Source organism: Microchirus variegatus (assembly GCF_963457635.1).
Source record: "Microchirus variegatus genome assembly, chromosome: 13".
NCBI lineage: Eukaryota > Metazoa > Chordata > Actinopteri > Pleuronectiformes > Soleidae > Microchirus > Microchirus variegatus.
In genome coordinates this window covers 13,283,750-13,298,084 of record NC_139814.1, presented here as the reverse complement: position 1 = coordinate 13,298,084, position 14,335 = coordinate 13,283,750, and the positions used below count along the sequence as shown (strand labels likewise).

Below are 14,335 nucleotides of genomic sequence, written 5' to 3'. Positions count from 1 at the left end.
AAAGAAAAGATTAAAGAAACAAAGCCATGTTAGCCGTGTCTTTAGAAAGAAAGACATGTTGTTGCTGCACACTTTCAAATTAAATGCTGACTCACTGTTAGTACAGTCTGATAAATTGTATATATGACTTGGACAGAGCATTTAAGCACATACCTTTACTCTTTATTTTATACATATGAGGTCTTCAAAACATGGCTTTAGTCATCCTGATTCCTTTGTGAAAGCTTCTCATAACAGCTTTCATGGATCTTGATGTGGAAACTTGGGGGAACGTCCCTTTAATAAGTCATTTATCTATCTTAATCCATTCAGTGAAATCATTTAACTGTTACTTTAAATCAGGGGTGTCAAACTCATTTTCACTGAGGGCCACATCAGCATAGTGGTTACCCTCAAAGGGCCAGATGTAACTGTCATACAGAATAAATGTAACTAAATGTAACCTAATATAATGTCAAATAAAGGTAACATATTGCTAAAAAACTTTCTGTATTTGTTACTTATTCAATTTCACTCGTCGCATGATACATATACAATGATACACTCCGATCTAGAGGCGATGCCGTCACTTTACTGGTAATGCAATCGCCATGCATTGTGGGAAATGTAGTTCATGGTCAATGCACGCCTTAAAGCAGCAATTAATCTCTCGTGGGCCACATAAAATGACGTGGCGGGCCACATCTGGCCCCCGGGCCTTGAGTTTGACACATGTGCTTTAAATCAATCTTTTGGATTAAATTTATATTTATAGTCCGTGTCAGATTTAGTTTTCTCGTGTCACGGGTTCAGACAGCTGCTGAATTTACCCAGAATGACTTGCTGTACCCATGCATGCTGTGTCATGGTCACGCACCCGCGAGTACACGCCAGTTTCATGTTTCAGCAGAGACCAAAGATAATCCCAGGAGCAAAAAAAAAAAAGAAGGCCAGCAAACGTTTTATTTTATTTTGACATGACTTATTGATTAGAGACACGATGAATGATTGATACACGGAGTCTTGAGAGACTTTATCTGAACAGACTATCAGTGGGTGTGACTGTAAAGTGAGAAGATGTGTAAAGATGTCCTCACAAAGAGGAGGAGCGCTGTAGCATCTGGCATGTGTGATGTTTTTGCCACCTGTATGGTTGTAAGGACATGGATATAGACATATATATCGACAGTGAAAAGATGTGTGTAAAACAAAAGACACCCGGTTTTCTTTCAATGTCCAACATTTTATTCCAATTTTGACTAAGTTGTGTTGAAATTCTGAAGTAAAGGTTTTAAATATCAACAAGACCTTTGCATTTAAATAGTAACACTTTTACATGCCTTCATCCAGTGACAATGAAAAGCTTCCTTAAAAAGTTTTATTTGTCATTTATCTTCATATTTCCCTTGTAAGAAATAGTTCAAGTATTAAAAATTCCCACATTTGTAAAATAGCCCATCTGATAAATACTAAGCAAATGAAGCACGGCTGCCAAAAACCTTGACGATAACTATACATTCTAGTGGAGAAAGCAGCATCTTTGCTTTGTTTTTGTCAAAGATTATTATTATTTTTTTCTTCTTTTTTTTTTATCTAAACACAGAGGAGGCAGAGTACAATCTGCATGCAAACAGGCCTGCATTTAAATAAGGCTCTTCCATACAAAAGGCATTAAGCTAATATTTAATGTCATGTTCTAAAGAATCAAAAAAAAAAGATAAAAAATAGAAGTACAGTGCACATAACAATATTTTTTAAATAAGTTCTACATCAACATTTTTTGGTTGAGTATGTTAATAATTATCATAATAATAATAATAATAATAATGATAATGATGGCATTACTACAACTAATCAATAACTTATATATGCCTTGAGATGAGTACATAATAATATTAATAATACAGTACCGCCACTATGTCTCTACTCTCAGAGCGTTAACATCATCAACCCTCAAAAATAAATATCTTAAATAGTAGATTCATCTCTTTCAGTTTTTCCTCTTAAACAGCAGAAAAAAACGCTAAAAGGCACACAGACCGACGTAATGTCACAGAGTAAACACTCCCCACCCCCACCACCTGGTGTTCTCCACAGACATGAGGCAGACCAGTTGTTGGGGTGGCTTTTTAGTGAAGGTGTGTGTGTGTGTGTGTGTGTGTGTGTGTGTACCTGACACTGGGCTACAGCAGCACAGAGGTGGAAGTGCTGACAGCGGCACGGCTGCGTGGCTGAATGGCTGCGGGGCTCAGTGTTGGGTGGAGGGGGAGGGGGAGGTGGGGGTAAAGTTGGTTCCCAAATGGGCCTGGCCAGGGATTAAAATGTGACAGCTCAACAAACGAGCACAAGTGATGCGTTCTTTCCAGAATGATCCGTCTGTGTGGCGCTGGAGCGGCTCTGTCCACCCCCACCAGCAGCTGCTCTCTATTCTCCCCCTTCCTTTCTCTTTCTCTTTCTTTCTCTCCATCCCCGGAGCCAGAGAGAAACACGACTGTGCCGCCTTTGTCTTTGACTGCTATGTTTGCAACTCTGGATGCATGTGTGAGTGAAACATGTGGAAAAGCAACTGATTTGGTGTTTCTCATTGTCTGAAGCCGTTGTCAAACCTCCGCTCTCATGTCAGTGCCTTTGTTTTGTTTGTCCCCCATTAGTCCAAGAGTCAAGTCAGAGTTGATGACTTTTTTTTGTTTTTTGTTTTTTTTTGTCTCCTGGTGATTTGTTTGCTTTGCATAGGTCAAGAGGTCAAGACACAGAGTTTAAAAAAAGGGACATTCAGCATCAGGAAGATAAAAAGATAGTTCTTCAAATGTGTGATACGACAAGCTACGACTCTTGGACTTCCTGACAGAGGTCACATAATAATAACACGTTGGAAACGGTTCCATTTCCCTGATTATCAGAAAATATTAACTCCCAAAAAAAAGAAAAAAAAAAGCAAAGACAAAAAGAACAGGAAGAGCCCTCAGTGTGTACTAATAACAATAATAAATATAAATGTTAAGAGGGCATCAAAGAACCTAAAGAGAACAGTTTCCTACACTAACGTTAAAGACAGCAATAGGACTTAAACGGCTTAGTTTAACACCTATAACCAACCACAGGGATTAGTTCCTGCATTCCGTCTCTAGAAATAAGTACTCTACTACAATGATAATTGCAATGATAATAAAAGTAATAATAATAACCAGAGTAGTAACAACAACAATAATAGGAAATGACTTTCCATTATTTGTTCTGCAGACTTTTTTCATTTTCTCATTTTTTTTGGTTGAAGCACAGCAAGTTGGAACATTATCGTAAAAAGTTCCCACCTCACCATTATCACCATCATCACCATCATCATCATCACTACCTCCATTATCGTCACCATCATCATCACTTTTATTAAAGCAACTCTGCCTCTGAGTCGCTGGCACGTCCGCCCCTTACAGCCACTCCCTCTTCCTCTTCCGCCGCTCCCTCTCCTGAGCCACCGGCGGTGGCTGCAGTGGGGCCTCCTCTAGCTGCATGTCCTGTGGTTGCAGTGGCTGCTATTGCATACGGTCAGCTTGCAGCTGCTGCGGCTGGTACTGACCGAAGGCTGCGGCCGCTGCGGCGGCAGAGCCCGGCGTGGCGGTGGCTAAAGGCTGCTGGACCGCATAGCCGTATCCTCCTGCTGTGGCCACGTAGCCTGCGGCTGCAGGGGACGCAGCGTAGGGATACTGTTCATAGGCAGCGGCGGCAGCTGCGGCACTGGCTGCCACTGCCGAATATTGCGCGTAAGCAGCACCGGTGTAGTCGATGTACGGGGAGGAGGCGGCGGCAGGTGCAGTGGCTGTCGGCTGCACGTGAGGGATGACCACACTCGGCTGCACAAAGGCCTGAGGGTACATGTAGTGAGCCGGGATGCTGTGGGACAAACACATATGACAGGGTTTAATTTGTTTTTATCACAATCATTCACCAAACCTAAGGATAAGAACTCCACCCTGCCCCCCCCAAAAAAACACCCTAAAAACCCAACTCCATCACACTGCGGCCAAGCGCCCTCCCACCAACCCAGCCCCAGATCAATCCACCAGTCAAGAACACCAAGAAAATGCCTGCTAGTAGGGATTAGAACAATATAGGGTTGCCAAAATAGAAATCTCTCTGTGGAGAGAGAGAACTGGAAGGTGAGGAAACTTTAACAGCGCTGTTTGCATGGCAGCCATTTTGACACGCTTTAGCAGGAACAGTCAGAACATTAACAATGTTTCTGTTCGGTGTAAGCAAATTGAGGCGTTGTGCCAATGATACAGCTGAGGGAGATAAAACGAACACATCACCATCATTCTTTTTTTATAATCTGTGATTTTTCCTACTTTGACCTGTCAAAATGGCTGCCATGCTAAGGGCCCATTGAACGGCTGGGTCACTCAGATGAGCTGATGTGCATGATCACATTCAGGATAAAGCACAGCGCGAATGTTCTCAACTGTGTGTTGTGGAGACAGAGCTACAGAGGGAGGCGAGATGAAAAAGAAAATGTTCGGTATCTGTAACCTGCAGCTCGTCATTGGGTTCCATGTGGATTTGGCTGCAGTGCCTTAGTGCTGGAGGGCAAGCAGGGAGGGGAGGGGAGGGGAGTGGAGGGGAGTGGTGGGTGGTAGGGCTGCACAGAGAGAGAGAGGGGATGAGCTGAGGGAGGCGTTGTGAAAATGTCACTGCCACTTTGACAGCTGGACAGTTTTCAAAAAGGGGTCGCTGCTGGCCATTTCCCCCCTCAGTACTAGGACAAAGAGCCGGGGAGGCAGTGGGTGGAGCCGGGACTAGGCTCTTCACCCAGAGGGATGTTTCAATTAAATAAACATTTATGAACAATGAGCACATTCTACCCTCCATGACATAGCCTTATTCGGACGGGCCGAGGCATGAGCATTAGGAGAGCTTTTCGAAGTGTACACGACTGGTTAAAAGCGTCACGTATCCTCTCAAAATCTCTTCTCAAGGAGAATATAAAAGCTTTAGGTGTTAATTCAAATCTTTGCTGTCCTGAAACAAACGGCCCTGGACCAAAGTCACGTCTCACTTTAGGTCAAATAGAGTCTGCAGGGGTCCACATGATATAAAATTTGTCATCCAACCCTTTCCATAGACCCTATTTGGACAAACATAAGCACACCTCCAGTTTGAAACCTACTAGAGGTCCACCAGTACTCAATCATGTAACATTCAGCACTCATGGAGCACAAAGAAATACAAAGTAGGGTGGTCTCCTAGTGAGAAATCCAATGTGAGGTTGAGTATGCATGGACCCTCAGTCTCAAAAAAATATGTTAAGATAATCTAAATCTGCATAAATGAGCATCAGGCGGTCACTTTTTGGAGTTTGGGTCGGGAGAAAGTAGATCGAAGGCGCAGGAAAATGTCAGTGAGAGTGAAAGGCAGGATCTATCGTGGCAACCCTATTGTCAGCACTGCACTATCCAATCCAATCCACATCTCAACCCAAAACAGCAGGGCCAGAGAAAAACAGGAAAACAACAGCAAGGCATCAGAGAGAGAGAGAGAGAGATAAATATGTACAAAGAAATATAAAATAACTGTGACTGAACTGACTTGAAAAAAAACAACAGCAACAAGGACACACTGCAATCATTCAACTGAAGAGACACAACGATTAAAAGGGACAGTGTAAAGTAAAAAGAGAAAGAGAGTATGTAGAGATCTGGTGTGGCTAACACATACACATACACAAACACAGACATAAAAACAGCAACTGAAAATCTACTGAGAGCTGCACTAAAGAAACTCAGCAGGCCGAGGCAGGTTTCCAGGACTGGATACAATCTCTAACACTGACTGAAGAAGAAGAAGAAGAAGAAGAAAAGTGACTCCCACACACAACTACTGTCTGTTTCCTCTTATAAAATCATAATTCTGGCAAACGAAGAGACGACTCCTGAAAGTGGTCGCTGATGAAAAACTACACTCTCTGCTTCAGGGTCTGATGTGTTGTGTGTGTGTTCAGAGATGGTTCTTCTGCATATTTTAGGTACTTTTCCAAGTTACAGTTGCTTTAGTTTCTTTCATCTTGAGCCAGTCTGGTCATTCTCTGACCTCTGCCCTCAACAAGGCATTCTGCCCAAAAACCTGCTGCTCATTGGATGTTTTCTCTTTTTTGGGACCAATCTCTGGAAAACTCTACGCTCCTGTTCTTCTTTGTTTGCCTAACAAGCTGCTTCAAAATGTAAAATGGATAAAATGGTTTGTCCATTTGGGCTGCTGTAGAAACATGGGGTGCAAGATGGCGGCCTCTGTAAAGCAAGGGCCTTAATTAAAGTACATGTAAAAGGCCTATTCTGATGAGAGTGTTCACACGAGAGTTTGCCTCCTCTTGAATGACTCTTGAATAACTATGACCTGGATGTATGACATATTTTTTCAACTGCAACACATTCTGCCCCTGTTTCAAAGTAAACACATTTACTAAACACTTCAGTTCCTTAGTTACGTTATTTGTTTCCAGCAAAGCTTTATCCAGAAGTATGTGCAGAACCCAACAGATTCACAGCGTCGTCAAGGGGAGTCAGGGCATTTAGGGGAGAACGGATGAGTATCTACACTCTTAGAAATAAAAGTGCTAAGTACAACCATATAAGGTTCTTCTGCTTGTCCTCATGGGAGAAGCCTTTTGGAGGGTTCCACCAAGAACCCTTTTAAAACCCTTTATTCATGAAAGGGGTTTTAAAGGGTTCTCTTGATCAAAATGGTTCTTACTAGAACCATTAGTGTTACCAAGAACCCAAGAGGCAAATGGTTCCAGGTAGAACTTTAGCCCTTGTAGAAGGAACATTTTGCAACCCTTATTTCTAAGAGTGTAGTCTTTAAAATAATGATTTTTAAGCAAAATCTATGACAAACATAGTATACACTCTACAACACGGCCCATCAGCACCATAGCTGTAAAGTGTCACACATGCATCGAGTGTAAAGATATGGAAACCAAACTATTTTTATCACATTTACAAGCATATGGTTACGTGTATTCAGCGTCTGCTAATAAACCCCTCCTAAATTCTACACTTTTTCTTGGATCATTGGATCAGAATCACACTGATCAGCATTCCCCTGAACGTTTAGATGCATCCCTCAGCAGCTATATACTGGAGTATATGATTGAGTGTAGAGGCTGCAACTCGCACACTGACTATCTTTTGACTGTATAACATCTTTTAAAAGACTTCCAGTGGTATGTGAGCATGGAATCAAACTCCTGCCTGAGCCTCTCCTTGCCTCCGATTTCCCACCGCTAATGTAATATAGGCCAACATACACATTCAAGCACGCACGCACACACATGCATGTAGCATATAGGAAGAGGGCTTGGTCATGGGAAACGTGGTCCACTATACAAAAATCATATTCTCCTATAAAAGAGGTCAATTTAAAATTTAAAAAAATAACAACAAATGTGAGAGTCATTTACTGAAGCCACGTTGATGTCTGTGCTGTGTGTCTTTACAGGAATGTCATGTTCATGTCACGTAACCCAGTGGTCATTAAAGGTCACGGCTAAAAAAAGGTTCTCTTCAATGGCCCATGCCATCCACTGAGGGAGGGAGAACACAAGTGCACACACTGGCCCTGACAGGATCTAATGTGGGCGATGTGGCGTGAAGTGTGACGGCACATACCTTGCTTTGATAGTGTTATTCCTGTGATTTTCATTTACACGACGCAGTCACAAATGAATGTGGTGTTTAAATAAGTCAGTAATCATCCACACAGAGGACGTTGGTTGGATAAAGACAGTTTGTGCGGCTCCTTCTAAATGAATTGAGTATGGAAGCTTATCTATCTTATCAGATGGAAAATACTACAAGAACATTTATGTAAATGCACTTTCACTTTATGTTATAGTTGATCTTTTTTGCACAAAGTCCTTGTATAAAACATGTTAATATTCATAAAGCTGGGTTTAACAGTTTGTTTTGCGCTATTTGGTGAACCATGGCTAATATAATCATTGTCAACTGTTGATTCAGAACTACATAGACTATAACGTAAAAGCAGGTTAATGTAACCAAGTACAAAATTCTCGTATATGTACTTTAATTTCTTATTCGTATTTCTAGCAACTTTTGCTCCACTACATTTCCTCTAACTTTCTGTTACTCGTTACTACCAAATAAAATCAGAAGAAGAAGAGTTGGCCATGGTCTGTATTTATATAGAGCTTTTCTAGTCATGATGCTTTAATACTTTTACTTCTAAAACTTAAGTACATTTTACGGAGTCCAAGCACCGTTTAGCAGTTAGCTCCGTTAGCTGCATTTAGCTACAGTGGAACTGGAGCAGTCTGTTTATTAAAGGAAAAGAGCAGTGCTACAAATAACCAAGGGTACCTGTGTACTGCGTATACGTGCCTATGTTATTAAAGTTTAGCGTTACTTTAGAGACTCATTTTAACAATCCAGAGTCACGTAAACATGACGTCGAGTATTTTTCCGGTCACTCGGTCAGTCGCGCGCTAACGTGCCCACCACTACTTTTGATACTTAAGTACAGGAAATGTCATATTCTTTAAGACTTTTACTGAAGTAATATTATAAAAAAGTTTACCAAAGTAATTTTCTGGTAACACAATTGTACTTTTAGAATCCCTTTAAGGTACTTTATACAAGACTGTGTAAAAGTATAATAAAAGCAGTCTCTGTTTTTACATGACGGTGACAGGAAGCTCTGAACAGGACCCTCCAACACACACACACACACACACATACTGTATACACACACGCGCGCACCCCTCCCCACACACACACACACACACACACACACAAACAGCTCCATGCGACTGCAGCATCAGCATTCAGGGCTTTGTGTGGCACAATGGGCGCGCTTGTTTTCCTTAACACCACGAGCCCATGTGACGAAAACTCGCTAAGAGAGAAAGGGAGAGAGAGAGAGATCCAGACATTTGTTTGTGTCACAGTGGAGACTTTGGTGCGCTGAGCTGAGCTGAAAATGAGTGAGCCTGTGGACAGACAAAGCCACAAACACAAACTCACAAACACAACTGGGTTAAATTCATATGTACACACACACACACACACACATACACACACACACAACAACCAGTTCATGTCTAACCCTAACCCTAACTGCTATTCACATCTAAGCCCTAAACTTAACCATTTCCTCAGAAATTAGATTCTGTCTCATTGGGACCAGGTTTTTGTCTGTCTCACTGAGGACGACTGGTCCTGACAAGGTCAGAGGTCAAGCCAGAAATGGACCTAATACAAATACAAGAACACACCATGATGCACACACAACTAATGAGATGTGATGAGTCTATATAATCTCATAATCTGATATGTGGGGTACAGCAAAAAGAGAGAGAGAGTTGTATTGATTTGACAGAGTGAGAAATTGTGGTGTTGTCTCTGCTACGTTGTGTTAATGTAATAAACTGCCAGAAACATCAAGAAGATGTTGAAAACACACACACACACACAAGCAGTGATGAGCTTTGTTATAGTAGGAGGTGAGTGAAGAGCGTGAAGGGGGGAAATAAAGACACAAACAAAAAACTAATTCCACACAAGAAATGCACCACCCACTCCAACAAGACAGTGATAAAACACATGAAACAGCACATCCCATTAAACAAAACAAGTCAACCACAAGCTAAAAGCAGTGATATGAATAAGAACTTTGCTCTGTCTCTGCAAAGTTATCACACCTGCACAAAATCAGGAGAAAAGAACACCCCACAAAAATCCAGTCAATCCAGCTTTTTTTTTTTTTTTTTTTGTCATTTAAGTAAGAAAGCACACTGTTTGGCTGACAACACCACTTCATAACTGCACACAAAGCTCTAGGTTCTATTCAAATAAAATAAAAGAAAAAGTCAAATGAAATCCACGTACATGCATCTATAATCACCATTTTCTGAGAGCTTGTTTGTGTGTGTTTGAGTCTACAGGTAAATCCTGATTACGTTTGCAGAACTATTCCACAAACCCAGCGCAGTTAGCTTAACCAAGAGTGAGCCTGTCGGACCAGAGAAAGATAGATAACATTGAGTCAGGCTGGAAGTTTCCGTCATTGTCCACACACACAGACGCACGCACACACACACACACACACACACACACACACACGCACACACACACACACACAAGCAGGCTAACCTAGAAAGAGCAGTTTGACTGGCTTTTTTTGTTTTTTTACTTCAGTCCACCTCTCGTTATCAGCAGTTATTCACATTTGAAGAAAAAGACAAATCATATGACATGTAAGTATCAGTTACCACAATAAATAAATACACAAATGAAATTAGAGCATGTTTGACTTGATCATGTTCTGCTCCACACTCTTTGTACATATGAACGGTTCTTACCCATAAGGCCTTTGGATGAAGGCAGGGTGAATTTGGGGAACACCGTACGTAAAGCCTGCAAGACATAGGACATTAAAAGATATTAAAATAAAATCTGTACATGTTCTCTTCACTTAAAGGTGCCATATGTAAGAATGTGGCCAAGGTTTTTTTAGGTTTTCGTTTTTCTGACGTAACTGGCAACCCATGGTTGCTCAGCAGCTGAGACTCTACTGACTGCAATGATTGGTAGATTGTGGTAGGTGGCGCCACATGATTTCAAAAACATAAACATGATTTGCAGTCTGCAAAAAAAAAAATTTTATGCAAATATTTTGTCTGTACTGTTGTTGTTGGTGAGTTCAGTTTGTTATATGAACATTATTCCTGAGTCTCTGTTCGGAGGATTTTATGGCCTGTTGATTTAGAGTTATTACATAATGCACCTTTAACTATATATGTTAAATTAAATAAAAAATAATCTCATTAGAGTCACATTTAGCTCACTCTATAGTAATACCAGTGTGTGAAGTATATATGAGGTAGAGGAGGATGATGAGAGAGCAAATTATCTTATTGGGAATAAATCTGCTTCCTATGAAAACTTTGCCTATTTCCACCACTTTGTTTTAATGTTGGTGATAATAATGTTGTTTTATTACTCAATATTACTCAATATTTTCTCAGTTGCTACTTGATATAAGTAGTTGCTACACTGATCTATAACCTAATAACCTCCAAACAGAAGCTTCAATCATTGCCCTACTTTTCACTGGCACACGCAGAATTCAAACAGCTTTTCAAGTCAATGAAAGACTTAATTTGGCTAATCTGCTCTTCATTCTGCCTTTGTCTGATTGAATTATGACTGAAAACATAATTTCTTCTTTTACCTGACTGCATCACCCGAGGCTTGGCCCCCAGGTAGGCCAGGTTGACGTTGGCCTTCCTGCCGTCGATGATTGGGTTGGGGTCTTTGCAGGCCCGGTCTGCAGCTGTGCGGTCTCCCATTGTTACCTGGCAGAAAGAAAGAGAAGTGCATACTCTATGTCAGCTCCTGTTGACTCCTAAGAAACAAGTGGTTGCCAAGCACAGCAATGAAAATAGCAATGACAGAAAACCTGTTAATATTTGTGTTTTTGTGCATGTCTGGCAGCACACTTACACACACATATACACACCTCAAACTGCTCAAACTGTGACAGTTGTTCCTTGTTGGGACCGGGCACAATGTCCCCACAAGGAAAAATGTCCCCACAAAAAAGGTGGTTTGCCAGGGGGTGGTCCACACAAGCATAGAAAGACAAGCGCATGCACGCGCACACACACACACTCACACACACACACACACACACACACACACACACACACACACACACACACACACACACACACACACACACACACACACACACACACACACACACACACACACACACCTATCACCCTCATTTGGATGTGTTGAAACTATCAGCAGTGAAAGGCAGCCCCGCGGCTGAGGTGACGGACGGAATGAAACATGGCTCCTTTATCGCTCCGGTTACTCCAACCAAACTTTGTCTCAGTGCTCAGAGCTTCAGTGTCTGCTTCACACATTAATTTCTGCAACTGAAATCACTGAAACAACAGAACAAAGGTTGTTTTTTTTATTGGAGGAGGAGGAACATGGGAGTTTCAAGTGACTTTAGGGACCTGGGGGTCTGACTCGCGCTGAATAAAGCATGTGGCTCAGGGCCTATAGTTGAAGACTTTCTAACTATGTTGTTATTATAAGCAACAATGGTTTAAGGGGTTTTTTCAGAAATATGTCATGATGTAATCAGTTGTCCTTGGGTGCCCCTGGCAATTGCTGGCTTAGTTTACTGTATTGTTGGCCCCTGGGGAGAGATTATATTCTTCTGTTTTGGAATATTGAATAGTTATTGAATAATAAACATTTCTTCATTCATTGAGGTTTTATTTTTTTGTTATGGGATTATTATGAGTGGTTTGTTTTGCATTTGTTTGGGGGGCAGAGTGGTGCGAGGCACAGGTGACAGGTATCCTGATGTCAGGGAGGAGAAGTAAAGGGATGGGGAAAGAAGCTCTGACACTTTTCTTTTTTGGTCTTTTTTAACCAGGACAAGAGTGGCTGAAATGTATTGATTGGTATATTGAACTACAAAAAAATCAGTTCTATTGGACTTTGGATTTATTTGGACATTGATGTTTCTTTCTCCTCGTGTTGCCACAGTGTCCATTTAATTTTAAGTTTAGAATTTAAGTTTAATGTACAATAGACACAACATGGTTATAAAGCAGACATTTTTTGATGTAAGTTTAAAAAGCTCACATTTTACAGCGACATAGATATAGAGTGGTAAATAATCTGCTGGCTGGGTTCTTTTTTTTCATGCCTCCACAGCTGCGTCTGGAATAGTTCTTGCCCGGTGACAGACGGGAGTATGAAACGATCATTTCCACATCGTTGTAAACATTTCTGATATGTCGAAACTGGCGCACACTTCATGGTGTGGTTTTTCTGTGCACGGCAGATGTGTCACCCTTGCAGAGGGAAGGTGTCAGCAACAGCAGCAGCAGCAGCAGCAGGGGCGCAGCGCGCAGGGCGCATACCAGCGCGCAACAAGTTGGCGCGGCGCAATATTGCGACAGAAGCCGATGACAAATTCAAACAGAGTCTTCTTATCAAAACATAAACACCCCGTGGCTTCAACTATGTTCAGGTCATGTCATGCTGACAGACGCATGTGGTGCCATGGTTCCCTCCATATGTTGTTGAGTTTCACACACAATACACGCGTTGTTATTATTATTATTATTAGGGGATACTTACGAATCCATAGCCCCGAGACTTGCCGGTCTGTCTGTCGGTGATGACCACAGCCTCTTCAATCTCACCAAACACCTCGAAATATTTCCTGAGACTTGAGTCCGTGGTGTGGTAGGGAAGACCCCCGACAAAAATCTTGGTGTAGGTCGTGTCCTTTTGTGTGGTGTGCATCGTTAGTGCAAGAAAAATACAATTAATATGGACAGTAAAAGTTTAAAAAAACAACTTAAAAAAAGAGTAGTGCAAGGACTCCTTATCAATAAATCTTTGGATGAAGAAGATGAGAAGAATGAGAGATCAGCTGGCTCTGGTTTTCAGGAGAGATATCAAACGGACAAAAAAAAACTGAACAAAACTGACGCCTGGAGGTAGATTTAACTTCCGACAGTGAGGAGCAGAGTTACGGAGCGGATTGTCCCACAGAGATCATCAGGTGTTTCCAGCTCTTCTTGGTTAACTCTACTGTCTAACTAAATAGCTTAGGGACCCATTCCTAAAAGCGCTGCTCCTGACTAACTCCACCCAAGTTTTCAGTCCATCTCTGCCCGCCCACCAGTGCGCGCACCAGCAGCTGGGAAGCCCGCACTGTGTGAAACACTGGAGCTGCCTCACAACGAGGAGGAGTTAGAATAATCACACACATTAAAAAAAAAAAAAAAAAAAAATCACAATCAGGGCTCAGGATGTGACTCCACTGAAGAGGAGCAGAGACCTTTAGGAGGTTTAGTTTGAAAAAGAATGTCTTGTCTCCCTGTAAATTTGCACAGATCAAAGTTGGTGAACTTTAAACTAAAAATCTGCAAATCTAAAAGTTGTTTCACTGAGCCACTTTTACGCGTAAATTTTAAATTTCGTGTGGTCTTCACACTGTGTGGACATGAACTAAAATACAACTTATAGTTCTGTGTAGTATTAACAGCACATAACTGGTTATTTTCCAGGTATTTTCTGTAAATGGTGTATAATATTGTAAAGCATATTACAAATAATTACTTTTTCAACTGAGCCATGATTATTTTATTTAACAATACATTTTTGGCAGTTGTTTTCTACAGAAAACTGATTAAAAAAGTGTAAATGACAAGGGGATATACTATCAAACCACTTGTTTTTAATTAAAAAAAGGTTAGAGAATTGCAACATTATGGATGCCAAATGTAGTAAAGCACAGCCACAAA

General features: G+C 41.3%; 1 protein-coding gene across 1 annotated transcript; it reads right to left on the bottom strand.

The window, feature by feature from the left end:
* Positions 1-1,212: 1,212 nt before the first annotated feature.
* On the bottom strand, positions 1,213-13,664 carry rbm24a (RNA binding motif protein 24a). Its single transcript, XM_083900226.1, has 4 exons — positions 13,161-13,664; positions 11,221-11,344; positions 10,349-10,403; positions 1,213-3,867 (listed from the first exon to the last, which is right to left on the bottom strand). The coding sequence occupies exons 1-4, from the start codon at positions 13,326-13,328 to the stop codon at positions 3,510-3,512; spliced, it is 705 nt and encodes a 234-aa protein (XP_083756352.1). The 5' UTR covers positions 13,329-13,664; the 3' UTR covers positions 1,213-3,509.
* Positions 13,665-14,335: the final 671 nt, after the last annotated feature.

Coding starts and splice junctions, on each gene's coding strand:
- rbm24a (XM_083900226.1), bottom strand. CDS start 13,328: ATGCACACCACACAAAAGGACACGACCTACACCAAGATTTTTGTCGGG. Junction 10,404..11,220: donor GCCTCGGGTGATGCAGTCAG/GTAAAAGAAGAA, acceptor TATGTCTTGCAG/GCTTTACGTACGGTGTTCCC. Junction 3,868..10,348: donor TTCATCCAAAGGCCTTATGG/GTAAGAACCGTT, acceptor TTTGTCCCACAG/CATCCCGGCTCACTACATGT.